Genomic DNA, 27,887 nt, shown 5'->3' on the forward strand with positions numbered 1-27,887 from the left:
AGTGTGGGTCCCATTGTGCTAGGCATTCTACGTATTGAAGAGACAGGCCCTGTTCCAAAGAGCTTTATATATATATATATATATAAGGGCCTGTCTCTTCAATACGTACAATATGTATATATACACACACACCTCTACCCCGATATAACGCTGTACTCGGGAGCGAAAAAATCTTACCGCGTTATAGGTGAAACTTGCTTTGCTCCACCAGCGTACTCAGCCCTGCCCCCCCAGAGTGCTGCTTTACCGCGTTATGTCCGAATTTGTGTTATACTGGGTCGCATTATATTGGGGTAGAGGTGTATATAAAACTAGGTTTGGCAGAATTTTTAAAAATAATTTCAACAGATAATATCAATGTTTATTTTTAAGCATTTATTTTTATCTCTTTAAATTTTCACAGTTGCCGGAAATTAAGTGGGGAGGGACAGATAATTATTTAACGATAGCAGATGTTGAGATTCAAAAAATGTAAGTTTTATAAACCATTAAAACCAAATTGTCAGCATCACATGTCAAAATATACAAAGTCAATATCCTGACATCACCAAATCCTACCTGTTTTTAGAATTCATTCACCAGTCCATTTGTAACAGGCTTATTTCCAGTCACTGCATTTTAACTCCAAGAAGTTCTAAAGCAGCATTTTTCTTATTCTGCCTATCTGTAAATGTTGATTATCACTGGAAATATTTGGACATTGGTTTGTGTGTGCAGGCTGAAATTGACATTTACCGACTTAAAAATCTATTCCTTCCAAGGCTTTATGTAGATTCATAGATCCTAAAGCCATTGTGGTCATCTAGTCTGACCTCCTGTTTCGCACAGTCCAGAGAGCTTCTCCAAAATAATTCCTAGAGCAGAACTTTCAGAAAAACATCCCATCTTGATTTAAAAATTGTCAGTGATGGAGAATCCACCACAACCCCTGGCCAGTTCTCCAATGGTTAATTACTCTCACCATTAAGAAATGATGCCTTATTTCCAGTCTGAATTTGTCTGGCTTCAACTTCCAGCCACTGGCTAGTGTTAGATCTTTCTCTGCTAGACTGAAGAGCCCATTATTAAATATTTTTCCCTATGGAGTTACTTATAGACTGTGATCAAGTTACCTCAGAATCTTCTCTTTGTTCAGATAAATAGATTAAGCTCCTTGAGTCTGCCACCATATGGCTTTCCAATCCTTTAATCATTCTTGTGGCTCTTCTCTGACCACTCTCCAATTTATCAGCATCCTTCTTGAATTGTAGGTATCAGAACTGGACTCGGGATTCCAGCAGTGGTTGCAAAAGTGCCAAATACAAAGATAAAATAACTTCTCCACTCCCACTTGAGATTCCCTTGTTTATGCATCCCAGGATTGCATTAGATCTTTTGGCTACAGTATCACAGGGACAGCTCACGTTCAGCTGATTATCTACCATAATTTCCAAATCTTTTTCAGAGTCCCTGCTTCCCAGGACAGTGCCCCATCCTGTAAGTCTGGCTGACACTTTTTGTTCCCAGATGCAGGGCCGGCACTTCCATTTAGGTGACCTAGGCGGTCGCCTAGGGCGCCAGGATTTCGGGGGGTGGCATTTTGCCACTCTCGGCGGCAATTCAGCGGTGGGGGGTCCTGACGCACTCTGGGTCTTCGGCGGCAATTCTGCAGCGGGTCCTTCACTCGCTCCGGGACCCACCGCTGAAGTGCCCCAAAGACCGGGAGCGTGGAACGACCCCACCCCCCCGCCGCAGAATTGCCGCTGACTGGGAGCGCGGAAGGACCCGACCCTGGCGCCGCTCCAGCCCAGATGTATACATTTACATTTAGCCGTATTAAAACACAGGGTGTAACACAGGATGAACAAGGCACTAGCAGGGTTTGGAAATAAAAGGCTACATGGGAGCCAAGTGATCAAATAAATAAACCCCCCAAAATGTTTAATGCCAACATTCAAAATCTTCCTAACCACATCCCTGAGCAGGAGTAAAGGAACGTGCGTGGATTCTCTGATGGGCAATGAGGTTTGAGCTCCGGCTGAAGCTCTTCCCACATTCAGGGCAGTTATAGGGGCGCTCTCCCGTGTGGGTGCGCTGGTGTTTATTAAGATCAGAGCTGCCGACAAAGCTTTTCCCGCAGTCGGGGCATTTATAGGGTCTCTCTCCCGTATGGGTTCTCTGATGGGTGATAAGGTACGAGCTCCGACCAAAGCTCTTCCCACATTCAGGGCAGGTATAGGGTCGTTCCCCGGTGTGGATCCTCTGGTGCTTAATAAGAGCGGAGCTGTCGACGAAGCCGCTCCCGCAATTGGGGCATTTATAGGGTCTCTCTCCCGTGTGGGTTCTCAGGTGCCTATCGAGCCTGGAGCTCAGGCTAAACTTCTTCCCACACTCACTGCAGACGTAGGGTTTATCCTCTGTGTGGACTATCCGGTGCCGGATGAGGTGAGAGCTCAGGGAGAAGCTTCTTCCGCAGATGGAGCATTTATAGGGTCGCTCTCCTGTGTGGGTGACTTGGTGTCTAATAAGGTGCGAGCTCACACGGAAGCATTTTCCACACTGGGGACACTTATAGGGTCTCTCTACTTTATGGATCCCCTGGGGTGGGCTCAGAGAGTGGCTTTCTCCATAGTCAGGGCGTCGGTACGGTCGCTCCCCTGTGTGGATTCTCTGGTGCTGCTTCAGGTTCGACTTCTGGTTGAAGCTCTTCCCACAGTCAGGGCATTTGTAAGGCCGCTCTCCAGTATGCACCATCTGATGCTGGAGCAGGCGGGAGCTCAGAGAGAAGCTCTTCCCACAGTCAGTGCATTTATAGGGTCGCTCCCCTGTGTGGATCCTCTGATGCTGCATGTTATTGGACCTCTGACTAAAACTCTTCCCGCACACAGAGCATGTGTAGGGTTTTTCTCCCGTGTGGGATCTCTCGTGGCGGATGAGCATAGAGCTCTGGGTGAAGCTTTTCCCGCATTCAGGGCATTTATAGGGTCTCTCTGCTGTGCAGATGCTTTGCAAGCCAAGGAGCTTCTTCGAACATTCTTCATCAGTTGGTTCTCCCTCTGTCTCTCCCTGCTGCTGTCCTCCCCTTCCCTGGTTTTGGCCAGCAGCTCCCTGCTCAGGGCTCTGGGGCATCCCTTGCAGTTCCGCCCCAGCAGGCTCTTCTTGCTGGGGATTCTTATTCTTGGTCCTGGAACCTGCTGGGAGAGAGAGAGAATCCAGCCAGGGCTCGTTCCCTGCTGGGGAGAGAAGGGGCAGCAAAGGGGTTTGTCACAGAGCAGAAAACCTGATGGGCAGGAAGGAAAACCCCCAAACCCTTCCCTCACCCTCGCTGGGAAGATCCTGGCTATGTCCAGTGAATTGTCGGAGTTGTCATAGGCCTGGGCATCAGTGGAAGGCATCTACCCTGCCCAGAAGCATAATTTATACCGCCCTCCACCAGGGCTGGTGCAAGGATATTTTGCACCCTAGGCGAAACTTCCACCTTGCGCCTTCCACCCCCCAGCGCCCCCACCCTGAGGCACTCCTCCTCGCATGGCAACTCCCATCCTCCACCCTGAGGCACCCCTCCCCCCACTCCAGCTCACCCCTGCTCCATGCATGAGCACCCCAAACACGCTGTAGCCGCTTCACTTCTCCTGCCTCCCAGGCTTGCGGTGCCTAAGCTGATTGGTGCCACAAGCCTGGGAGGTGGGAGAAGTGAAGCGGCCACAGCATGCTCGGGGAGGAGGCGGGGCAGGGGTAAGTTGGAGCAGGGAGTTCCCCTGCATGCCCCCCCCTTACTTGCTGCAGGTGGCCCTCCCCATGCTCCCCTGCCCCAGCTCCCTCTGCCTAAATGCCGGCGGCGACCAGGGTGGCTGAAGATCCGGCCGCCACAGTCGCTGCTGAAGAAAATGGCACCCCAGCAAATGCCAGTGCCCTAGGCGACCGCCTAGGTCGACTAAATGGTTGCACCGGCCCTGCCCTCCACTCTCCTGCTGCCCCCTCACTGCCTATATAGGATGTTGTGGCTGCAGGCTCAGAAGTCTGGAGGGTTTATGCAAATGAGCCAATCCTCTAATTTCCATACAATTATGCAAACAAGACAATGAATATAAAATCCCCTCTAAAATAATAATTTTAAAAAGGGATTCTCCCCTCTCTCTGTAGTCCCCTCTCAAGGTTTCCCTGACTTCACTCCCTTTGGCTCCCCACCTTGCACAACATAATACCTAGCCAGAGGGACATGGCCGAGAATGTAAGTCTCCGTGCACTCCTGTAACCACAGAGATGGGGTCTAGAGAGCACGTCTCTCCAGCCCACCTGTAAGCACAGAGATGGGGTCTAGAGAGCATGTCTCTCTAGCCCGCCTGTAACCACAGAGATGGGCCTAGAATAGGGTGACCAGATGCGATGAAGAAAATATGGGACACATGGCGGGGGAGGTCCACCAGCAGAGCAAAAAAACCCACTGCTGCTGGCGGAGTGAAATATCGGGACAAACTGCGTCCCAACCAAAGATTGGTCAGGACGCAGGACAACCACCCAAATATCGGGACGGTCGTCTCTTTGGCCCACCTGTAACCACAGAGCCAGGGCTTAGAGCGCATATTCCCAAACCTAACCCCAGGAAATAGCGATGGGACTCAGAGCACAAATCTCCCTGTCCTGCCAGTAACCATAGAGACCCAGCTTAGAGTGTGCATCTTCCAGGCTCAACCATAACCATAGAGACTCTATCTAGAGCATGCATTTCCCTGGCTCCCCCGTATCCAAAGAGATGGGGCCTAGAATGTGCATCTCCCCAGTTCTGCTGTAACCATAGAGATGGGGCCTAGAGTAGGGTGACCAGATACCCTGATTTTATAGGGACAGTCCCGATATTCAGGGCTTTTTCTTATATGGGCACCATTACCCCCCACCCCCGTTCCGATTTTTCACACTTGCTATCTGGTCACCCTAGCCTAGAGTGCGCATCTTCCCAATTCTGCAGTACCCATAGAGACGGGGCCTAGAGTGTGCATCTCCCCAATTCCTCTATACTCATAGAGATGGGGCCTAGAGTGCCAGGGTGACTGGCCCCCTTAAGGGGAAATGGACCCAGCTCCACCTGTGCCATAATTAATGGCAGCCCAGCCTGAGGCATTGGGAATAATAGGGTTGGGTCTTAGTATGGTGAACACCTGGGCCTCATAATAGAAAGGCTTAAGAGAACACAGTGAGGGGCTTGATGTAGAGCAGAGGTGAAATGAGCCGAGCCGAGCCGAACCGAGCTGAGCCAAGCCATGCCATGCCATGCCATTTCAGTTCAATTCCATTCCTGTGGTGGGGCCTTAGAACAAGGGGCCAGGCTCCAGGGATGCTGTCCCATGGCCAGCATTCCACAAGAGAAACAGGGAACTGATGAGGAGTCCTGGGTCGATGAGAGGCCCAAGCATGGAGAGGGATGAGAAATGCTTTTGGAGTGTTTAATTTTGTTCATAGTTTTGAGTTCTATGGAGGGGACCCAGGGAGAAGCCCCAGGATCTGCTATGCTGTGAAAGTAGAGTGTGATTTTGCTAGGTTCTGTTTAATTTGGAAGGGCTTTGGGGTATATTAACAGGAGTGTTGTGTGTAAGACACAGGAGGTAACTGTCCTGCTCTACTCGGCACTGGGGGACACCCCAGCTGGAGAACTGTGGTGCAGTCTGGACACCACATTTTAGGAAAGATGCTGTCCTTTGGACTCTGAAGAGAGTCCAGAGAAGAGCAGCAAAACAATAAAAGGTTCAGAAAACCTGACCTATGAGGACAAGTTTTAAAAAAACTGGACTTGTTCAGTCTTGAGGAAAGAAGACTGAGAGGGGGACGTGATAACAGTCTTAAAATATATCAAGTGCTGTTATAAAGAGGATAGTGATCAACTGAAGGTAGGACAAGATGCAACGGGCTTAATATGCAGCAAGGGAGCTTTAGGTTAGATATAAGGGAAAACTTTCTAACTCTATGGATGCAACATGTTGTGGAGTCCCCGTCATTGGAGCTTTTTAAGAACAGGCTGGACAAACCCCTGTCAGGGATGGTCTAGGTTTACTTGGTCCCACCTCAGCGCAGGAGGATGGGCTTCCATTGTTATGATTTTGCTGTGGGACCAGGGGGAGGTGGGTGAAGGGACTGTGAAGAGGCCAGCGTGGGGCCTGACAAGTTACAGCTGGACTTCGATATCCCGGAAGAGCACTGAACTTGAAGTGTGACCTGGCTTGAGTCACCCAGGACAACACTGTAGCAAAGCCAGATCAGCGGACAAAAGGGGGTGCCGAAGCTAGATGAATCCCTGTTGTGTCCTGACCCCAGAGGGTGCTTCGGTAGTGAGTGCATCCCCATCACACTCCCCGTAGCCACAGAGATGGGGTCTAGCAGCCACCTCTCCCATCCTTCCCTGCACATGCACCCCCAGCCTGTCCCTTGCCCCTCACCATGCACACCCATCCTCTCACCCCGCCACCTGCACACACTTCCTCTCCTCCCTGTGTGGATGGAAAGAGAACCGGGGTAGGGTGGGGTGTGTGTGTGTGAGAGAGGGGGCAATGTTCAGGGAGATTAGGGTGACCAGATGTCCCAATTTTATAGGGACAGTTCTATTTTGAGGTCTTTTTCTTATATATGCTCCTATCACTCCCCCACTTCCATCCCAATTTTTCACACTTGCTGTCTCATCACCCTAAGAGAGATGCTGCTGCTCAGGGAGAACAGGGGATTGTGGAGGATTTAGGGTTCACTTGGAGACTGGGGGTCTCCCGCTGTTGCTGGTGGGGACGAGCTCAGCACTTGGGGGTGCGGGAGGGGCAGCTGGCCCCACCGCCTCTATCCTATGGGGTGGTGGGGTTCCAGGGGCGATTCCCTCAGGAACCTAAGGGGATGGGGAGGAATCTTGAACCGAAGCCTCCCCCTGGGGCACTTCCAAGCCCCCCGAGCCGCGAGGGGCAGCCGCTGCTCACCCAGCGAGATCAAGGTCTTGTCATTCTCCTGCATGACGTCCCTGCAGAGCGGCCTCGGCGTCTCCTCCAGAAGCCCCCCAGGGGAACCACCAGCGAGCCGCCCGCTGCTCCAGCCCCAGTCCCCAGGGCTGCTGGGGCAGGAACTAAGGGAGTGGGAACGGGCTGGGGCTGGGAGCCGGTCCCACGTTTAGTGCAGTCCCCATTGCGGGGGACTCTGGGAAATGGAGTCTCCCTGTGCAATGCACTATGGGCAGCGTTGGCCATTTACTGGGGCGTGCGGGAGATTTCAGAGCCACCTTCTCCTGCATATTCATGATCAGGGTGGGGAGCTGTGTCCTTCGCTGTAGGGGCTGGGCGGGCAGGGGATGGGAACGATCAGCAGCAGGCAGCCTGTCGTGTGATTGGAAAGGTAGGGAGGGGACTGGTTGGCATGTAGGGCACTGATCTCCAACCTTTTTATGCCCAAGATCACTTATTGAATTTAAGGGCAACCCAGGATCTATTCTCACTCCTTCCCCAAAGCCTCACCCCACTCACTCCATTCTCCCCCACTCACTCTCCCCAACCCTCGCTCACTTTCACCCAGCTGGGGCAGGGGGTTAATGGTGTGGGAGGGGGTGCGGGCTCTGGGCTGGGGCTGAGGGGTTCACAGTGTGAGAGGAGGCTTTCGGCTGAGCCTGGGGCCAGGGGTTGGGGTGCAGGAGGGGGTGAGGGTGCAAGCTCAAGGAGGGAGTTTGGGTGCAGCAGAGGGCTCTGGTCTGGGGCAGATTATTGTGGTACAGGAAGGGGTACAGCATGTTGGCTCTGGGAGAGGGGTCAGGGCTGGGGCAGAGTGTTGGGTGCATGAGGGGGTAGGTGTGCTGGCTCTGGGAGGGGGGTCAGGACTGGAGTTGGGTTGCAGGAGGAGTTATAGGGTGCTGGCTCCAGGAGGGGGCTCAGGGCTGGTTTGGGGGTGCTGGCTCTGGGAGGGCGCTCAGGTCTGGGGCTTAGGATGCAGGAGGGGGTTTGAGGTGCTGGCTCCAGGAAGGGCTCAGGGCTGGGGGTTAGGGTGCAGCCTCCCACTGGGCAGCATTTACCTCCGGCAGCTCCCATTTGGTGATGCAGTGTGGTTGTCGCTAAGGCAGGCTCCCTGCCTACCCTGGCCCCATGCCACTCCCCCACTCCTGAGAGGGGCCAACATGCCCCTGCAGTTCCTGTGGGTTGGGGAGTGAGGGTGAAGGAGCTGGGGGCTCCTATCGCCTCTATCTTTCCAGTCAAGGGTAGGGGCCCAGGCAGGGACAGATGCATCCTAGAGGTGAATGCCTGGCTGCAAAGATGGTGTCGCCAGGAGGGCTTCAGCTTCCTTGACCACAGATGCTGTTCCAGGAAGAAGGGCTGCTAAGCAGAGATGAGGTTCACCTATCGAGGAAGGGGAAGAGCATATTTGGCTAGAGACTGGCTAACCAAATGAGGAGGGTTTTAAACTAGGTTTGAAGGTGTCAGGTGACCAAAGCCCACAGGTAAATCAAAAACATGGAGACCTGGGAGAAGGTTTGGGATTTGGGGGGAGCATGGGCTCTTATAGGAGGGATAAGGGAGAGACAAGACAGAACTGGGGTGGGGGAAATCAAATCAGTGTCTTAGATGTCTGTATATGAATGCAAGAAGTATGGGGAATAAGCAGGAAGAACTCAAAATGCTAGTAAATAAACACAACTATGACATAGTTCGCATCACAGAGACTTGGTGGGATAATACACGAGTGGAATATTGGTCTAGAAGGGTACAGCTTGCTTAGGAAGGACAGGCGGGGAAAAATGGGAGAAGGTGTTGCCTTATGTATTAAAAATGTATACGCTTCGACTGCAGTTGAGATAGAAATAAGAGACAGATGATGAAATTCTCTGGGTAAGGATAACAGGGGTAAAAAAAAAAAAAAGGATGAAGTCATGGTAGAGGTCTACTACAGACGACCTAACCAGGAAGAAGAGGTGAATGAGGCTTTTTTTAAACAGCTAACAAAATCATCCAGAGCACAGGACTTGATGGTGATGGGGGACTTCAACTATCCAGACATCTTTTGAGAAAATAACACAGCAGGGCACAGATTATCCAATAAGTTCTTGGAATGTATCGGAAGCAATTTTTTATTTCAGAACATGGAGACAGCTACCAGGGGAGAGGCTGTTCTAGATTTGATTTTGACAAATAGAGAGGAACTGGTTGAGAATTTGAAAGTGGAAAGCAGCTTGGGCGAAAGTGATCATGAAATGGTAGAGTTCATGATTCTAAGGAATGGTGGGAGGGAGAACAGCACAATAAAGACAATGGATTTCAAGAAGGCACCCTTTAGAAAAATCAGGGAGTTGGTAGGTAAGATCCCATTGGAAGCAAGTCTAAGGGGAAAAACAATAGAAGACGGTTGGCAGTTTTTCAAAGAGACATTATTAAGGGCATGAGAACACAAGAACGGCCATACTGGGTCAGATCAAAGGTCCATCTAGCCCAGTATCCTATCTGCCGACAGTGGCTAATGCCAGGTGCCCCCGAGGGAGTGAACCTCACAGGTAATGATCAAGTGATCTGTCTCCCAAGATCCATATCCATCCTCTGACAAACAGAGTCTAGGACACCATTCCTTACCCATCCTGGCTAATAGCACAATGGGCCCAAGAGCAAACTATCCCACTGCATAGGAAAGATGGGAAGGATGGCAAGAGACCACCCTGGCTTAACCAAGAGATCTTCAATGATCTAAAAATCAAGAGTCCTACAGAAAGTGGAAACTTGGTCAAATTACAAAGAATGAAGATAAACAAATAACACAAGTATGTAGGGACAAAATTAGAAAAAGCTAAGGCACAAGAGGAGATCAAACTAGCTAGGGACATAAAAGGTAACAAGAAAACATTCCACAAATATGTTAGAAGCAAGAGGAAGACCAAAGACAGGGTAGGCCCGTTACTCAATGAGGGGGAGAAATATTAACAGAGAATGTGGAAATGCCAGAGGTGCTTAATGACTTCTTTGTTTTGGTTTTCACCAAAGAGGTTGGTGGCGATTGGATGTCTAACGTAGTGAATGCCAGTGAAAATGAGGTAGGAACAGAAGAGGCTAAAATAGGGAAGGAACAAGTTAAAAATTACTCTGACAAATTAAGTGGCTTCAAGTCACCAGGGCCTGATGAAAAACACCTGAGAATACTCAGGGAGCTGACTGAGGAGATATCTGAGCCATTAGCAATTATCTTTGAATAGGCAAGGAAGACAGGACAGATTCCAGAAGACTGGAAAAGGGCAAATATAGTGCCCATCTTTAAAAAGGGAAGTAAGGACAGCCTGAGGAAATACAGACCAGCCAACTTTACTTCTGTTCCCGGAAAGATAATGGGACAAATAATTAAGCAATCAATTTACAAACATCTAGAAGATAAGGTGATAAATAACAGTCAGTATGGCTTTGTCAAAAACAAATCAGATGAGGGGAAGGGCCTTCAGATGTGTCTTCCCCCAGAATTCAATAGGCAGGACATGACACTGGGTGTCTGGTTTTAAAAAAAGATACTGGAGACCCAAATACCTTTTGGGATCTGCCCATGAGGCTTTGCCAAAGTCCACACAGGCAATTTGCAGTGGAGCAGGGAATGGGAATCAGTCAGTGGGCCACCCTTCTTCTCTTAGAAAATAGAACCCAGGAGTCCTGGAGCTTACTGATGCTTCCTCAATATGATTCCCCCCACATCCTGTGTTGGTGCAGCACCTGCATAATGAGGTGTTGGCTCATGACTGGGCTGGGGCTCCTAGATGCTACCATAATACATCTGTGACATTGCGCCCCATATTCTTAGAGATATTGTTATAGGAATATGGCATAACTAAGATATGTTTTATGCAAGATGGATCATGTGAGGTATCATTGGGAAAGGTTATGATGTATTGAGTATGATTATCCTGTTTTGTATGCATGTATCATTTCTGTATCTGAAGTTATGAATGTTGACTATGTAACAATTACAACTGTGTTTACACCTGGGGAATGCTTACCAGACAGTAGGAATCAGCCTGGATGCGCCGTTAGGGAGAACAACAGGACTGTGAAGATGCTTATCTCCTACCTTCCTGAGAAGCTTCCTGGGATGCTGCTTTGACACTGCAGGGTCATGTGATCATTGTCACCTGGAGTAGGTCATCTTGGCCTACTAGTATTTTTCCACTAATAGGGGCTAGGGACCAAACTGAGAAACAAAGGATTCCCGCCATATGTAAATATATATTCCCGTCATATGTAAAGGGAAGTGAGTTAATCTTGGTCGGTTCTTCACTGATTCCCGGCCCAGGATGACTGCTGAAAACACCTACATGTGAGTGAGGGAAGAAAGTACAGGGCCCGGGTTAGAAGGTGTCTGGCCTGTGAATGGAATATGTGGAGTTCTAAGCTGCAAGAAAGAGAAGTTCTGAAAGTTCAAGAAACTCTGCAACCTGCTTAAAACAACACTATGGGTGAGAAATTACTGCTTGTAGCCAGTTTCTTTAGTGTATTAATCTTAGTTTGCATGTTTGTTTTATTTGCTCAGTAATCTCATAGACTTTAAGGTCAGAAGGGACCCTTATGATCTTCTCCTCCTGCGCAACGCAGGCCACAGAATCTCACCCACCCGCTCCTGTAACAAACCCTGACCTATGTCTGAGCTATTGAAATCCTCAGCTTGTGGTTTAAAGACTTCAAGGTGCAGAGAATCCTCCAGCAAGTGACCCGTGCTTTGATCTGTTTGCTATCCCTTTAAATCGCTTACAATCTATCCTTCGTAGTTAATAAACTTGTGTTTGTTTTCTCCAGTTTGTGCATTTCATAACTGGGGGGCAAAAAGCTGTGATCTTCCTCCCCATTGAGGGAGGGGGCGATTTTCAAGAGCTTACGCTGTACAGTTGTCTGTGCAGCAGAAGACAAGACAATTTTGGGTTTACACTCCAGAGGGGGTGTGCTCTTGAATGCTGGGCAATCCCCAAGCTGAGTTGTCCCATGCAGAGCTGAACTCAGCATGTGTCTTTTTGCAGCTGGGTGTGGCCCTATTTGGGTGTGTGCTGGAGGAGGCTTGAGGGCCTGGCTCAGCAGGACAGGATGAGGCAGCCTAGGCTGGCAGAACAGGCGGGCTCAGTGATACCTCAGTAAAATCAGGTGTTACCCTGGAAGGGGGACGGAGCAACCCGTCACAATACCTAATAACGTACAGCATAAGCCCAGTGTGGTCCTGGTGCCTGACCAGTGCTCCTGATCAAAGTCTCCTTTTCTGTAGTTCTGCTGGAGACCTCCTGGGAGGCCCCAGGGATGTGGGGTGGGAGCAGGGAATGAAGGGCTCTGACATATCGCTCATTTCAGCTCCTGAAGTGACCTACATTCTATACTAGGGGGTCCCACACTTTGTTTCTTCTGTTCGCTGAGTTCATTGCACCCACCAGGGGCTCCTCATAGATGCCAAGGCCAGAAGGGACCATTGTGATCATCTCTTCTGACCTCCTGGAAAACAAAGGCCAGAGACCTGCTCCAAAATAATTCCTAGAGCAGAACTTTTAGAAATTCAGCCAATCTCCATTTCAAAATGGTCAGTGATGGAGAATCTACCACGACCCTTGGTAAATTGTTCCAGTGGTTAATTACTCTCACTGTTAAAAATTTACACCTTGTTTCCAGTCTGAATTTGTCTAGTTTCCACTTCCAGCCGTTGGATCTCTGCTAGACTGAAGAGCCCATTATGAAATATTTGTTCTTCGTGTAGGTACTTACAGACTGGGATCAAGTCACCCCCTAACCTTCTCTTTGGAAAGTTAAATAGGTTGAGCTCCTTGAGTCTGTCACTATTAAGGCAGGTTTTCTAATCCTTTAATCATTCTTGTGGCTCTTCTATGACTCTCTCCAATGTATCAACATCCTTCTGGAATTGTGGGTTCCAGCACTGGACACAGGATTCCTGAAGTGGTAGCACCACTGCCAAATGCAGAGATACAATAACCTCTTTACTCCTCTACATCCCCCATGAACTCCCTGTGTACCATCCTCCCAGCCACTTCTACTTCAGGGACTACCTGAACCTCAGCCCTATCCCAGGAGCTCTGTGTCTGTCCCCCTGATTGCCCCCTCTTCCCCATGCCAGGGGCTCTGTGTGTCCCCCCATCACACCCAAGTCAGGGGCTCTATGTGTCCCCCCCAGCTCCCTCTTTTCCCCATGCCAAGAGCTCTCTATCCCGCATTTACCCCCTCCCGGTTGTCTGATTGACAAACACAAATGCCTGGCGTTCAGGATAAGATCTCATTTTGCTCAGCCAACAGGCTTGGGTTATGGGACGTCACTTACAGCAGGGATAAAGCAGCACAAGGAGGAGGTGACAGAGTCATCTGTGAATGACGCTAAAGCTTCCTAATTCGTTAGTTATTTCTATTACAGCCACATCCACAGGCCCACTCCAGATCAGGACCCCATTGTGCCGGGTGCAACACACACCCAGAGCAAGGACAGTCCCTGTTCCAAAGGGCTCACAAGGGAAAACAGAAAGGGCAGGAGAGTAAACTGAGGCACAGATGGGAAAGGGACTTGTCTAAGGACACACAGCCAGTCAGTAGCCGAGGCAGGAATACAATCCAGATCTGCTGACTTCGAGGACCACGTGGCCTCTTAGTCTTAGTTCTTCCTGCTTTGACACGTTTATGTGAATCCTTCATTTTGTGTCTCTATCACACTCTGCTTCCCACAGTTGGGCAGAGGGGGGTGAGGGATTCGTAGAGTTTACAGCCAGAAGGGACCATTCTGACCACCTGGCCTGACCTCCTGCATAACCCTGGCCGAAGGACCTCACCGAGTGATTCCTGCAGCCAGCCCAGAACTTTTGATGGTGCTAGAGCAGAGCTTTTACAGTCGTCCAGGCTTGGTGTAAAGACTCCAGGTGAATCCACTACATCCCTCAGTGAGTTGTTCTAGTGGTTAATTTCCCCCACTGCTAGAAATTCACACATTCTTTCCAGTCTGAATTTGTCTCCCTTCAGCTTCCTGCCATTGGATCTCATTTAGCCTTTGGCTGCTACTCTGAAGAACCTTCTGATATCAGAATTCTCCTCCCCATGTCGGTACTGGGATCCAGTCATCGACTCATCTTTTCTTGGATAAGCTAAATAGATCAAACCTCTTTAGTGGCTCACTACAAAGGTTTCCCAGACTTCACATTGTTCTTGTGGCTCTTTTCTGAACCCTTTCTAATTTGTCAGCACCCTTTCTGAAGGGTGCATTCCAGAACTGGATGCAGTCTCCTACAAGTTCTCCCCAATGCCGCATACAGAGGTGATACCCCCTCTCCATTGCTACTCAATATTCCTCAGTTTATAGATCAAAGAATCACATTACCCTCTTAGCTAGGGCATGACACTGGGAGTTGATAGTCAACTGGTTATCCACCAGGACCCGTAAGTCCTATTCAGAGTCACTGTGTCCCAGGATACAGTCCTTCACTCAGTAAATGCAAAATACATTCCTGAATGTACAGCATTGCATTTGGCTGTCTTAAAACACATCTTGTTGAGACGATCCCAATTATCCAAATGATCCTGGTTGGTCTGTAGAACTGCTACAGAGAGTCATCAATCACTGCCCCCTACCTAGTGTGAACTCTCTGGTGTCTCTTCAGCTGGGAGCTCCGTAGGAAGCTCTTCCAGCACTGGGAGCATCTGTAGGGTCGCTCCCCCGTGTGGATCCGCTGGTGCCGGATCAGGAGGGAGCTCTGGTTGAAGCACTTTCCACACTCAGGGCATTTGTATGGTCGTTCTCCTGTATGGCTGATCTGGTGGCGGCTGAGGCTTGAGCTCTGGCTGAAGCTCCTCCCACATTCAGGGCATTTATAAGGTTTCTCGTCCCAGTGGATCCTGCGATGGGTGAAGAGGTTGGAGCTAAGGTTGAAGCTCTTCCCACAAACCAGACACTTGTAAGGCCTCTCACCCGTGTGGATCCGCTGGTGTCGGATCAGAGCCGAGCTCACCCCAAAAGCCTTCCCGCACTCCCCACACTTGTAGGGTCTCTCGTCCATATGCCTGCGCTGGTGCTGGACCAGGAGGGAGCTGTGGCCAAAGCTCTTCTCACAGTTGGCACAGCTGTAGGGTCGCTCCACCCAATGGATGCGCTGGTGCTGGAGAAGGTTGGAGCTCACACCGAAGCTCTTCCCGCAGTCGGGGCATTTGTAGGGTCGCTCCCCAGTGTGGCTGATCTGGTGCTGGACAAGCTGGGAGTTGAAGTGGAAGCTCTTCCCGCACTGGGTGCATTTGTGGGATCTCTCTCCCGTGTGGCTCCTGCGATGGCGGCTCAAGTTGGAGCTCAGGCTGTAGCTTTTGTTGCACTCGTGGCATTTGTAGGGTTTCTCTGCTGGGATGGAGGCCAGCTGGGCGAGATCATTAGGTCTCTGCCCCAGGGGGGCTCCCTGCTGTTGTCCCCCACAGGCATCATCTCCCTGCTTGGGACAGTGGGACGTCCCATGCAGCTTTGCTCCCGCAGGGCCTTCCTGCTTGGAGTTGCCCTCCTCTGTCCTGGCACCTGCTGGGAGAGAGAGAGAATCCAGCCAGGGGTCGGGGTGAGAAAGGATAACAAAGGGGTTTGTCACTGAGCAGGAAACATGAGTGTGAGAAACAACCCCCCAAAAATCCTTCCCTGAGGGGAGAGGAGGGGCTGGGGTTGCCCCAACATCCCAGCTGAGCCTTCAGAGAAAGGCTGGGGGAGAGGAGGGCTCGTGCTGGGGGTGGGATCCGGGAGTGACACCTGCCATGAGAACAGGGACCTGCTGGGGACGATACAGAGCGAGTGGAGGCAGAACTGGGGGGCTCCCGCTGGCTTGGTTGGGGATCCCACCTGTTCCCTTCACTCCCACCCTATGTCGCTCATTCCTCACCTGTGTGGACGCCTCTGGAGATCTCCCTTCCCGGGGAGCCCTGGAGATCCAGGCCCCTCGGCTCTGCCCCGGGCTCCATGTGGGGGATCGCGGCAGGGGCGGGGGATCCTGCTGCCGGGGAAAGAAACAGGCGATACGGGGCTTGGAGAGATGATCTCCCCCGAGGGCTAAGAGCGGACAACGCGCCCGGGCTTTAATACCAAGCCCAGGTACCCCTCCCCCCCGTCCCTGCTGCCCTCGAGCGGGCTGGGCTGGGGGCACCATGCGGAGCCCAGCTGCACAGATCCCCCCGCGCTGCCCCGGCGCGGGCTGGGGGGGGTCTCCCCGCCTTCCTCCGGGCAGCGATTTCCTGCCTCTGCTGCCTCTCCGTCCCCTGCCCCCCGCTCACACGCGATCCCCCCCGCGCGGGGCTGCAGACAGGGCCTCCCCCTGCGCACACTCGGGCCGGGAGCGCGGCTCGGGACCCAGGTGTCCGGGATGCTGCTGGGACGGGAACGTCCCACTCCCGAGTCCCTAGTTTGGGTGCACTGAGCAGGCGCATCCGAACTGCGCATGCCCAGTAATGTTCGCTGACGCCGCTGCCCTCTCTCTGCCCTCACTTCTACTTAGGATTTGCTGCCTGCTCTTTGGAGGGATTTAAAAGGATGGGGGGGGGGGGGAGATCGCAGCGGGCGGAGCTGCCAGGGTCTGAGCGGGGGGCAGACATTTACTGGCCAGGGGGGATCAAGCTGCTGTAGGTAGCGGCAGAAGAGGGGCTGAAGGGGGAAAATCGGGGGTGTGGGGTGGTAGCCGGGGTTAAGCCGGGGGGGAGGGAAGGGGAGACGCTGCCAGACCCTGTGCGGGGACAAACCCCCATTTAGGGAGAGGGGGGAACAGTGACCCTGTGGGAGGAGCCACCTGCTGTGCTCGCTAATCTGGGAGGGGAGGGGGGTGCAGAGGCTGTTTTCCTTCTGCTCACAGGACGGTGCATGTCAGCCCCCGAGCAGGGGGCGGGTTCCTGGGGCTGGGGTCTTAAAGGCACAGGCAGCCCAATTCCTAGACCGTCAAAGCTTAGACACTGCAGCTCCTCTCTATCGTGTACAAGTGTTGCAGGGCTACGTTACTGCTCCAGCCAGGAGATCCAATGCCGTGAAATATTGTACAGACGCCCCCTCCCTCCCTCCAACTCTGCCTCTCACATTTTGACTATGTAAAAGTGTCTTCTATTAGTTTCTTTGTCTATGTGAAATCACGGCAGCTCCTTTCTCTTGTACAACGTGCTGAATTGCTAACTCCCTCACAGAGCTCACATGTCTGCACCCCCTCCTGTACCCCAATCCCCTGCCCCAGGTCAGAGCCTGCACCCCTCACTCAAACTCCCCATAGCCTGCAACCCTCCTGCACCCCAGCGCCATGGTTATGTTCCATGGTGGAAACTGCACCTAGTTGCAAAACGGGAGGGTTGCTCATCCCGGCTCCACTCTAGTCCTGGGCGCTTCCGATCTCTATGTTTTTAACCCAGGGATTTGCCGGATACAATTAATAGGCAAAGGCGCCTAACACGGAGAGACTGGTCTGGGCAGATATGGGAGCCCCTGGGAAAGACACTATAGACTAGACCAGCGTGGGGAGCAATAGGGTGCCCTCTCCCTAGGGGATGTGCCCAGGGAGGGGTACCAGGCGGTAGATTTCCCTGAGGGCGCTGGTGCAGTCTTTCTCTCTCTAGAGATTGGAGAGGAAACGGATGGTATCCGCATTATGGGCTCCCTGGGGTTCGGGGTCCCGTGTCTCAGTTAAAGTGCTCTTGTCCCACCGCGGGGTGAAACCCAGCAAGAGCGAACAGCTTCCCCGGCTCCACGCTGCCTAGCGCCCCCCCAGAGTAACCTCTGCAGGAGGAAATCAGCTGCTTTTAGGAGACGGTCCATTTCCGATGGAATGTTGGGGGTCTAGCCGTTCCATGGGGGTGGGGGGCAGGATAGGCACTGGCGGTTCTGTGGCATTCGGGTGGGGGGTGCTGGGGTCTGGAGGTTCTGTGGCACCCGAGTGGAATGTTGGGGCCTGGAGGTTCTGTGGCAGATCTAGAATCATAGAATATCAGGGTTGGAAGGGACCTCAGGAGGTATCTAGTCCAACCCCCTGCTCAGAGCAGGGCCAATCCCCACCTAAATCATCCCAGCCAGGGCTTTGTCAAGCCTGACTTTAAAAACCTCTGAGGAAGGAGATTCCACCACCTCCCTAGGTAACCCATTCCAGTGCTTCACCACTCTCCTAGTGAAATAGTGTTTCCTAATATTCAAACTAAACCTCCCCCACTGCAACTTGAGACCATTATTCCTTGTTCTGTCATCAGGTACCACTGAGAACAGTCTAGATCCATCCTCTTTGGAACCCCCCTTCAGGTAGTTGAAAGCAGATGTCAAATCCCCCTTCATTTTTCTCTTCTGCAGACTAAACAATCCCAGTTCCCTCAGTCTCTCCTCATAAGTCATGTGCTCCAGCCCCCTAATCATTTTTGTTGCCCTCCGCTGGACTCGTTCCAATTTTTCCACATCCTTCTTGTAGTGTAGGGCCAAAAACTGGATGCAGAACTCCAGATGAGGCCTCACCAACGCTGAATAGAGGGGAATGATAACGTCCCTCGATCTGCTGGCAATGCCCCTACTAATACAGCCCAAAATGACATTAGCCTTCTTGGCAACAAGTGCACACTGATGATTCATATCCACCTTCTCGTACACAGTAACCCCTAGGTTCTTTTCTGCAGAACTGCTGCCTAGCTATTCTGTCCCTAGTCTGTAGCAGTGCATGGGATTCTTCCGTCCTAAGTGCAGGACTCTTCACTTGTCCTTGGTGAACCTCATCAGGTTTCTTTTGGCCCAATCCTCTGATTTGTTTAGGTCCCTCAGTATCCTATCCCTACCCTCCAGCGTATCTACCACTCCTCCCAGTTTAGTGTCACCTGCAAACTTGCTGAGGGTGCAGTCCATACCATCGTCCAGATAATTGATGAAGATATTGAACAAAACTGGAGGGTTTGTTTTCTGGAGGTTCCGTGGCACTTGGGTGGAATGTTGGGCTCTGGAGGTTCCATGGTAGTTGCGTATGTTGTGGTTCGGCAGCTCTGTGGCAGTTGGGTGGGAGGTTGGGGCCTGAGGTGGATGGGGTCACAGGCATGTGGTAAATACCTCAGTCTTAATACTGGAGGGAGCTGAGGAGGCAGAAATGTCTCAGGATTCATGGCCCCTGCTGTCACTGACCTCACAATTTTGTGTGGACTGTGGTCTAGTGCACACCTGTTTGTTCCTATCAGGCTGAGACCCAACTCATTTCACACTAGGCCTCATGAACACAGCAAACGAGATTCACACACTGAAGTCCTGGTCTGTATTCCATTTCCTGCCCCCGAGTCAGCCAGTCCCACTGCCCTGGGGCTGGACTGGAGCTGGCTCCCCTAAAGGGGGAAGGCCCCGTATCCCATTCCCCACTCACTCTCCTGCCTTGAGGCTGGGAAGGGAAAGGCTGCATGTCCCATTCCCGGACCTGAGAACAGAGGGGATAGTTCCTGTCTATATAACCCAGGAGAGGCTCTTTTGGCTCATCTCTGGGTCCCTCAATCCTGGAGAGATATAGACAGATGCGGGGAGCCAAGGGCAGAGCAACAGACATGATCAGAGGCTGCAGGGACTACTTTACAAGGGGAGAAGAAAGGAAACAACTCAGCAGGGGCTGAGTGGGGGATCTGTGAAAGAGGGTGGTGCTGGGATCTGTGGGTTTGAATCCCAGTCTGGGGGCCTTTGCCTCCACCTCCCTTAATTCAGGAAGAGAAGAAATTCCCAGCTCCCTGGTCATGACAGCTACAGAGAGAGCTCCAAGCCCTGACACTTCTATTATTAAAGGATGAGCTAAAAATCCCCCATCAAGCCCCATCCCACTTTTCATGGCCTCTTGTAGAAAAATGCCACAGACTCAGTGGGGTTGAGGCTGGAGAGATGAGAGATGTGTAAACTACAGGTTTTAGCTATTTCAGTGGAAAGAGCAAGGTTTAAAATGATAACACATAGTCTTTCCCTCTTAGGTGTGCCTTAAGCATCAGAGTTTATTGGAAACAGACAAATGCAAAAACAACCAACCAACCATTCAATGGGACCCAGTCAGCATGCCACTCCCACTGAAGTGCTCATGTAGCAGAAGGCAGAATTTTGGTCAATACAGAAGTATAATTTCACCAGCATCTGATCCTCCCATGGTCTAAGTTACGGTATCACCAGAACTTTAAAATCATGGAGCTGGATTGTGATCTCAGTGACTCTGGTGTAAATCCAGCAGCACCCCCACTCAGTCACTGGAGTCAGGCCTGGATTCTGATCTCAGTCCCAGTGATTCAAATCCATAGTTATCCTGCTGACATTCCTGAAGTCCTTCTGGATTTACTCTAGTGTGCGATCAGAATCAGGTCCTTCGAATTACTGGATTTCTGTGTGAGAAACCCATTATACCAGGACCGAGAGTAACTCACTAGCAGCATGGATAAAAAACAGATCAGAACCTTTGTGTGTTATCCAGCAATTGAACATGGCTCTTAAAGGAACAAACAAACCAGAATTTTGTTAATAAGACCCATTAGAATCCAGCCCTGCTCTATTGACATCACTGGGGTCACTCTGGATTTACACCAGGGACACTAAGATCAGAATCCAGCCCTTAACTCCACTGACATCAGAGGGGTTACATGGGATTTACATGGGTGTCATGAGATCAGAATCTGCCCTTAATGCTGATGCAGTCAGGGGTTACAGACATTGATCTAAAGATCCCACATCTTTTTATTTCATTTCCTTTTAATATTTTCCAGGACCCACAGCACCACCCAGCAAGATAGACAGAATACTCCAGCATATCCCCTTCTTTCCCCCAGGGCTGTATCCCAGGGTAGCTGGTCCCTGTGGATAGACTAAGTCCAGCCGCCCCCCCCCCCACCCCCCGGACAAGAGCAGGTGAGCTCAATCCAGCTAATTAAAGATGGCTGGGCTACATCTGAGCCCATAAAGGGCTACTAATAAGTGGCTAGAGGGAGGAAAGATTGAGACAGGCTGATCCCTGGAGTGGGAAAGCCACACTGGAGTGGAGCTACTTCCTGTGATGGGTCCCTGGAGCAAGGGGGGCCTCAGGGAAGAAGCCCTGCCACTGTGTAAAGCCATGGTATGCCCACACCTTGAATACTGCATGTCGTTCTGATTGCCTCATCTCAAAAAGATATGTTAAAAATGGAAAAGGTATAGAGAAGGGCCACAAAAATGATTAGGGGTATGGAACAGCTTCCATATGAGGAAAGATTAAAAAGACTGGGAGTGTTCAACTTGGAAAAGAGATGACTAAGGGGGTGGGGAGGTAATACCTATCTCATAGAGCTGGAAGGGACCTTGAAAGATCATTGAGTCTGGTCCCCTGCCTTCACAGCAGGATCAAGTACCACTCCCCCCCCATTTTTTTTGCCCCAGATCCCTAAATGGCCCCCTCAAGGGTTTAACTTACAACCCTGTGTTTAGCAGGCTGATACTCAAACCAGTGAGCTATCCCTCACTAGCCCTAGGATATAAGTCTATAAAACCGTGGTGTTGAGAAAGTGAATAAGGCCATGTTATTTACTCCTTCACATAACCCAGGAACCAGGGGGTCACCCAATGAAATGAATAGGCAGCAGGTTTAAAACAAACAGAAGGAAATACTTCTTCACACAACTCACAGTCAACCGGTGGAACTCATTGCCAGGGGATGTTGTGAAGACCAAAAATATAACTAGGTTCAAAAAAGAATTAGCTAAGTTTAGGGAGGATTGGTCCATCAATGGCTATTAGCCAAGATGGCCACAGATTACTGAAACTTGGTGGGATAATACACATGACTGGAATGTTGGTGTGGACGGGTATAGTTTGCTCAGGAAGGATAGACAGGGGAAAAAGGGAGGAGGTGTTGCCTTATATATTAAAAATGTACACACTTGGACTGAGGTGGAGATGGACATAGGAGACGGAAGGATGGAGAGTCTCTGGGTTAGGCTAAAAGGGGTAAAAAACACAAGTGATGTCGTGCTGGGAGTCTACTACAGGCCACCTAATCAGGCGGAAGAGGTGGATGAGGCTTTTTTCAAACAACTAACAAAATCATCCAAAGCCCAAGATTTGGTGGTGATGGGGGACTTCAACTATCCAGATATATGTTGGGAAAATAACACCGCGGGGCACAGACTATCCAATAAGTTCCTGGACTGCATTGCAGACAACTTTTTATTTCAGAAAGTTGAAAAAGCTACTAGGGGGGAAGCTGTTCTAGACTTGATTTTAACCAATAGGGAGGAACTTGTTGAGAATTTGAAAGTAGAAGGAAGCTTGGGTGAAAGTGATCATGAAATCATAGAATTTGCAATTCTAAGGAAAGGTAGAAGGGAGTACAGCAGAATAGAGACAATGGATTTCAGGAAGGCGGATTTTGGTAAGCTCAGAGAGCTGATAGGCAAGGTCCCATGGGAATTAAGACTGAGGGGAAAAACAACTGAGGAAAGTTGGCAGTTTTTCAAAGGGATGCTCTTAAGGGCCCAAAAGCAAGTTATTCCGATGGTTAGGAAAGATAGAAAATGTGGCAAAAGACCACCTTGGCTTACCCTGGAGATCTTGCGTGACCTACAAAATAAAAAGGCGTCATATAAAAAATGGAAACTAGGTCAGATCACGAAGGATGAATATAGGCAAATAACACAGGAATGCAGAGGCAAGATTAGAAAAGCAAAGGCACAAAATGAACTCAAACTAGCTATGGGAATAAAGGGAAACAAGAAGACTTTTTATCAATACATTAGAAGCAAGAGGAAGACTAAGGACAGGGTAGGCCCACTGCTCAATGAGGAGGGGGTAACAGTAACAGGAGACTTGGAAATGGCAGAGATGCTTAATGACTTCTTTGTTTCGGTCTTCACTGAGAAGTCTGAAGGAATGTCTAGTATAGTGAATGCTTACGGGAAGAGGGTAGGTTTAGAAGAGAAAATAAGGAAAGAGCAAGTAAAAAATCACTTAGAAAAGTTAGATGCCTGCAAGTCACCAGGGCCTGATGGAATGCATCCTAGAATACTCAAGGAGTTAATGGAAGAGGTATCTAAGCCTCTAGCTATTATCTTTGGGAAATCATGGGAGACGGGGGAGATTCCAGAAGACTGGAAGGGGGCAAATATAGTGCCCATCTATAAAAAGGGAAATAAAAACAACCCGGGAAACTACAGACCAGTTAGTTTAACTTCTGTGCCAGGGAAGATAATGGAGCAGGTAATCAAAGAAATCATCTGCAAACACTTGGAAGGTGGTAAGGTGATAGGGAATAGCCAGCATGGATTTGTAAAGAACAAATCATGTCAAACTAATCTGATAGCGTTCTTTGATAGGATAACGAGCCTTGTGGATAAGGGAGAAGCGGTGGATGTGATATACCTAGACTTTAGTAAGGCATTTGATACAGTTTTGCATGATATTCTTATAGATAAGCTAGGAAAGTACAATTTAGATGGGGCTACTATAAGGTGGGTGCATAACTGGCTGGATAACCGTACTCAGAGAGTAGTTGTTAATGGCTCCCAATCCTGCTGGAAAGGTATAACAAGTGGGGTTCCGCAGGGGTCTGTTTTGGGACCGGTTCTGTTCAATATCTTCATCAACGATTTAGATGTTGGCATAGAAAGTACGCTTATTAAGTTTGCGGACGATACCAAACTGGGAGGGATTGCAACTGCTCTGGAGGACAGGGTCAAAATTCAAAACGATCTGGACAAATTGGAGAAATGGTCTGAGGTAAACAGGATGAAGTTCAATAAAGATAAATGCAAAGTGCTCCACCTAGGAAGGAACAATCAGTTTCACACATACAGAATGGGAAGAGACTGTCTAGGAAGGAGTATGGCAGAAAGAGATCTAGGGGTCATAGTGGATCACAAGCTTAATATGAGTGAACAGTGTGATACTGTTGCAAAAAAAGCAAACATGATTCTGGGATGCATTAACAGGTGTGTTGTAAACAAGACACGAGAAGTCATTCTTCCGCTTTACTCTGCACTGGTTAGGCCTCAACTGGAGTATTGTGTCCAGTTCTGGGCACCGCATTTCAAGAAAGATGTGGAGAAATTGGAGAGGGTCCAGAGAAGAGCAACAAGAATGATTAAAAGTCTTGAGAACATGACCTATGAAGGAAGGCTGAAGGAATTGGGTTTGTTTAGTTTGGAAAAGAGAAGACTGAGAGGGGACCTGATAGCAGTTTTCAGGTATCTAAAAGGGTGTCACCAGGAGGAGGGAGAAAACTTGTTCACCTTAGCCTCCATTGATAGAACAAGAAGCAATGGGCTTAAACTGCAGCAAGGGAGATTTAGGCTGGACATTAGGAAAAAGTTCCTAACTGTCAGGGTAGTCAAACACTGGAATAGATTGCCTAGGGAAGTTGTGGAATCTCCATCGCTGGAGATATTTAAGAGTAGGTTAGATAAATGTCTATCGGGGATGGTCTAGACAGTATTTGGTCCTGCCATGAGGGCAGGGGACTGGACTCGATGACCTCTCGAGGTCCCTTCCAGTCCTAGAGTCGATGAGTCTATGAGATGCAATCCCATGCTCTGGGTGTCCCTAAGCCTCTGACTGTCAGATGCTGGGACTGGACGACAAGGGATGGATCACTTGATAATTGCTCTGTTCTGTTCATTCCTTCTGAAGCACCTGTCATTGGCTTCTGTCAGAAGACAGGATACTGGGCTAGATGGACCATGGTCTGACCTAGTATGGCCGTTCTTATGTAGAGGTGGCTGAAACTGGGAAACTGCCAGGAACAGGGGTGCCCAAGACCGCAGGTTGGGGTGGCCCTGAAGCCTGAGTTAAGGCTGTTTCCTGTTCTGTGTGCTAATCTCTGTGAAAGAAATAGACCTTCTTGAAAAGACTGGGTGTGGCAGGGCATGCTTTAGAGTTGGAGACAACGCCAGCACGCTGGCAAACCTTGAACAAGGAAGCCTTCTCCAAAGTATCTGTTAAGCTGTGATGAACATGAGAATGTTGGTAAATACTTCTATGATTGATATGCATGCACGCCTCAGTTTCCTAGCCTATGATATACTGCCAGAGAGTCCCCCTGCAGTCACGTCAATTTCCCACCCCTAGAGTCCCCTCCCCGCAGCTGGGATACATCTCCTTGGCGTGGGTCCGCTGGTGTTTCATGAGGGCAGAGCTGTCTCTGAAGCCCTTCCCGCAGTCGGTGCATTTGTAGGGCCGCTCACCGGTGTGGGTGCGCCGGTGCTTGTTGAGCTTGGAGCTGTCGATGAAGCGCTTCCCGCACTCAGTGCACTCATAGGGCCGCTCGCCGCGGTGGATTCGCCGGTGCTGCATGAGCGATGAGCTCTGGTTGAAGGTCTTGCCACACTCAGGGCAGCTGTAGGGTCTCTCTCCGGTGTGGATGCGCCGGTGCTTGATGAGGTTGGAGCTCTGGCTGAAGCTTTTCCCGCAGTGGCCACAGCTGTAGGGTTTCTCTCCAGTGTGGATGCGCCGATGTTGGCTCAAGTTGGAACTGCTGCTGAAACTCTCGCCGCACTCGGCACAGCTGTAGGGCTTTTCACCCGTGTGGGTGCGGATGTGCTGGGCGAAGGAGCCGAGGCTGAAGCTCTTTCCGCACTCGCTGCAGATGAAGGGCTGCTCCCCGACGTGAGTGTGGTAATGCTTCACCAGGGTGTAATTGCGGTTGAAACTCTTCCCGCACTTGGTGCACTGGTAGGGCCGCTCGCCCGTGTGGATGCGCTGGTGCTGGAAGAGGTGGGAACTCCGGATGAAGCCCTTCCCACACTGGCCGCACTTGTAGGGGCGCTCCCCGGTGTGGATGCGCTGGTGATCAATGAGGTTGTAGCTGAGGACAAAGCACTTCCCGCATTCAGTGCACTTGTAGGGCTTCTGGCCCATGTGGGTGCGCTGGTGCTGGACCAGGTGGGAGCTCTGGCTGAAGCTCTTCCCGCAGTCCGAGCAGCTGTAGGGGCGCACCTCAGCCTGGGCGTGGTTGTGCTCCGTCACCACCCTGATGTCCGTCTCATCTGGAGATATCACCTCTGTCTCCTGCTGCCGTCCAGCCCCGCTGGCCTCTCCCTGCTCAGCGTTCTGGGACATCCCATGAGGCTCCCTTCCTGCAGCCCCTTCCTGTTTGGGATTATCCTCCTCCATCCCAGCACCTACTGGGGAGAGAGGAAGAATCCAGGCAGGGCTCATCCCCTATGCCAGGGAGACAGGGCACAAAAGGGAGCAGAAAATCTGAAGGGCAGGAAATGAATCCCCGGAAAACCTTCCCCACAGGAGAGTGGAGGGGCTGGTTCTGCCCCAATGGCCCAGCTGAGCCCCCTGGGAATGGCTGGGCTCCTCCCAGGGGTCAGGCAGAGTGGGTGGGAGCTGGGAATGATGCCTGCTGTGGGGACAGGGACCTGCTGGAGATGATACTGAGTGAGACCAGACAGAACTGTGGAGGGCTCCAGGCAGCTTTGCTGGGATCCCTTCACTCCTGTAAATTGCCAAACTAACCTAAATTATCTGATGCCAATTTTGCCACTTCAAGGCTCCCCTAGCTTTGTGGCTCATGGATACCAGCCCTACGGGTTTGAGGTGCTGTTCTCTGGCCTGGGTTTGGCAGGACGTCAGACGAGCTGACCAGAGCAGCCCCCTCTGGCCTTCCCAGGGGCGGCTCCAGGCATCAGCGCTCCAAGCGAGTGTCTGGGGCAGCAAGCCGCGGGGGGCATTCTGCTGGTCGCGGCTAGGGTGGCAGACAGGGTGCCTTTGGCAGCTTGCCTGCGGAGGGTCCGCTGGTCCCGTGGTTTTGGCGGAAGAAGCCGCGGGACCAGCAGACCCTCTGTGCTTGGGGTGGCAAAATGTCTAGAGCCGCCCCTGGGCCTTCCCCATCTATGGCTCTAGCATGGCACCCCGAGGCACTGGCTGTTAGTTCATGGAGAATCCCAGAGCCCAGGCCACTCCTTTGTCATCTGTGCAAGTGACGGCCAGGGTCCCCCTTTCTTCTGTGCCCTGGAGATCCTGGACACATGGCTGGTCCCTGTGCTCCATCCCGGAGTCAGGGACCAGGAATCCTGCCTGCAGGGGAGCAAAGAGGGGAAGTCCTGGTTTGATAAATGACCATTAAACCCTTCAAAACTTCCCGTGGAGCTGGCTCCATAGGGGGGACTCTGCTGGCCTCAGCTCCACAGACCTCCCCCTCGCTGCCCGAGAGTGTCTCTGGTGCCAGATGCAGTTCGGGGAGCCCCGAATCCCCCGATCCCCTCCTCCCAGCAGCCCCTTCCTCCAGACAGCGATTTCCTGCCCTCTGCTGCCATTTCTCTCCCTCTCCCTGCGCCTCCGGTCACCGCCCGGCCAGGCCACCCCCTCGGCCCTCAGCCGGGACTCACCGCTGGCACGCACGGGGACGGGGGAAGCCAGCCTGGGAGGGACCCAGGTGTCCGGAGGCTGGGACAGAAAGGTCCCTGCACTATTACAGCCTAAGCCAGCACCGGCTCCGCTCTGGAAAGCTGGGGTTGAATTTCTCTATTATATTAACACTAAACTCTCCAGTCTGCAGGAAATTATTTTTCTCAAGTTCCTTCTATCCCTGTTTCCTCAAGGACCCAGAGAACAATTCAGTTACTTGCCTGAGGCAATCTGGGCCATGGAACCCAGGAGTCCTGACGCCCAGCCCCGCCCCCGCTGTAGTTCACTAGCCCTCACTCTTCTCCCATAGGGCAGGCTGCAACCCAGGAGCCCTGGTGCCCACCCCCCTGCTCTGTCCACTAGATGCCACTCAGCTCCCAGAAATGAGATCAGAAGCCAGCAGTCCTGAGCTTTAGCCAATGTCACGTTGGCTCCCCACTTTCTCTTCACATTAGGTGGAAACGCCCCCTTTGAAGTGAAGCCTGTTAAATGAGAGGCTCCCAGAACTTGAGTTATTCATGGGTCACCTGGATAGCGCCAGGAGTGGCACAGGTGCAAGGCAGGTGCATACAGGAGAGAAGAGAGCAGGGGCTGCGAGTCGGGAGTGAGGGGCACCA

The 27,887-nt window shown here is 51.2% G+C and overlaps 2 protein-coding genes across 3 annotated transcripts; both read right to left on the reverse strand.

The window, feature by feature from the left end:
• Window positions 1–1,894: 1,894 nt before the first annotated feature.
• Window positions 1,895–7,064, reverse strand: LOC115651436 (zinc finger and SCAN domain-containing protein 2-like). Of its 2 annotated transcripts, none has more exons than XM_030562487.1 (2): window positions 6,930–7,064; window positions 1,895–3,170 (listed from the first exon to the last, which is right to left on the reverse strand). In XM_030562487.1, the coding sequence occupies exons 1-2, from the start codon at window positions 6,961–6,963 to the stop codon at window positions 1,945–1,947; spliced, it is 1,260 nt and encodes a 419-aa protein (XP_030418347.1). In that variant the 5' UTR covers window positions 6,964–7,064; the 3' UTR covers window positions 1,895–1,944. The 2 variants fall into 2 exon arrangements, with proteins under 2 accessions (XP_030418347.1, XP_030418345.1); XM_030562485.1 differs by having other exon boundaries at window positions 1,895–3,173.
• Window positions 7,065–13,198: 6,134 nt separating this feature from the next.
• LOC115651487 (zinc finger protein 420-like) lies at window positions 13,199–27,322 on the reverse strand. The gene is made up of 3 exons (XM_030562580.1): window positions 27,252–27,322; window positions 25,002–26,036; window positions 13,199–15,303 (listed from the first exon to the last, which is right to left on the reverse strand). The coding sequence occupies exons 2-3, from the start codon at window positions 26,026–26,028 to the stop codon at window positions 14,546–14,548; spliced, it is 1,785 nt and encodes a 594-aa protein (XP_030418440.1). The 5' UTR covers window positions 26,029–26,036; window positions 27,252–27,322; the 3' UTR covers window positions 13,199–14,545.
• Between the last annotated feature and the right edge of the window lie 565 nt (window positions 27,323–27,887).

The sequence above is a fragment of the Gopherus evgoodei genome, chromosome 4 (genome assembly GCF_007399415.2).
Source record: "Gopherus evgoodei ecotype Sinaloan lineage chromosome 4, rGopEvg1_v1.p, whole genome shotgun sequence".
NCBI classification, from domain to species: Eukaryota; Metazoa; Chordata; order Testudines; family Testudinidae; genus Gopherus; species Gopherus evgoodei.

Coding starts and splice junctions, on each gene's coding strand:
- LOC115651436 (XM_030562485.1), bottom strand. CDS start 6,963: ATGCAGGAGAATGACAAGACCTTGATCTCGCTGG. Junction 3,174..6,929: donor CAAGACCTTGATCTCGCTGG/GTGAGCAGCGGC, acceptor TCTCTCTCCCAG/CAGGTTCCAGGACCAAGAAT.
- LOC115651487 (XM_030562580.1), bottom strand. CDS start 26,028: ATGGAGGAGGATAATCCCAAACAGGAAGGGGCTGCAGGAAGGGAGCCT. Junction 15,304..25,001: donor CGCCAAGGAGATGTATCCCA/GCTGCGGGGAGG, acceptor CCATCCCAGCAG/AGAAACCCTACAAATGCCAC.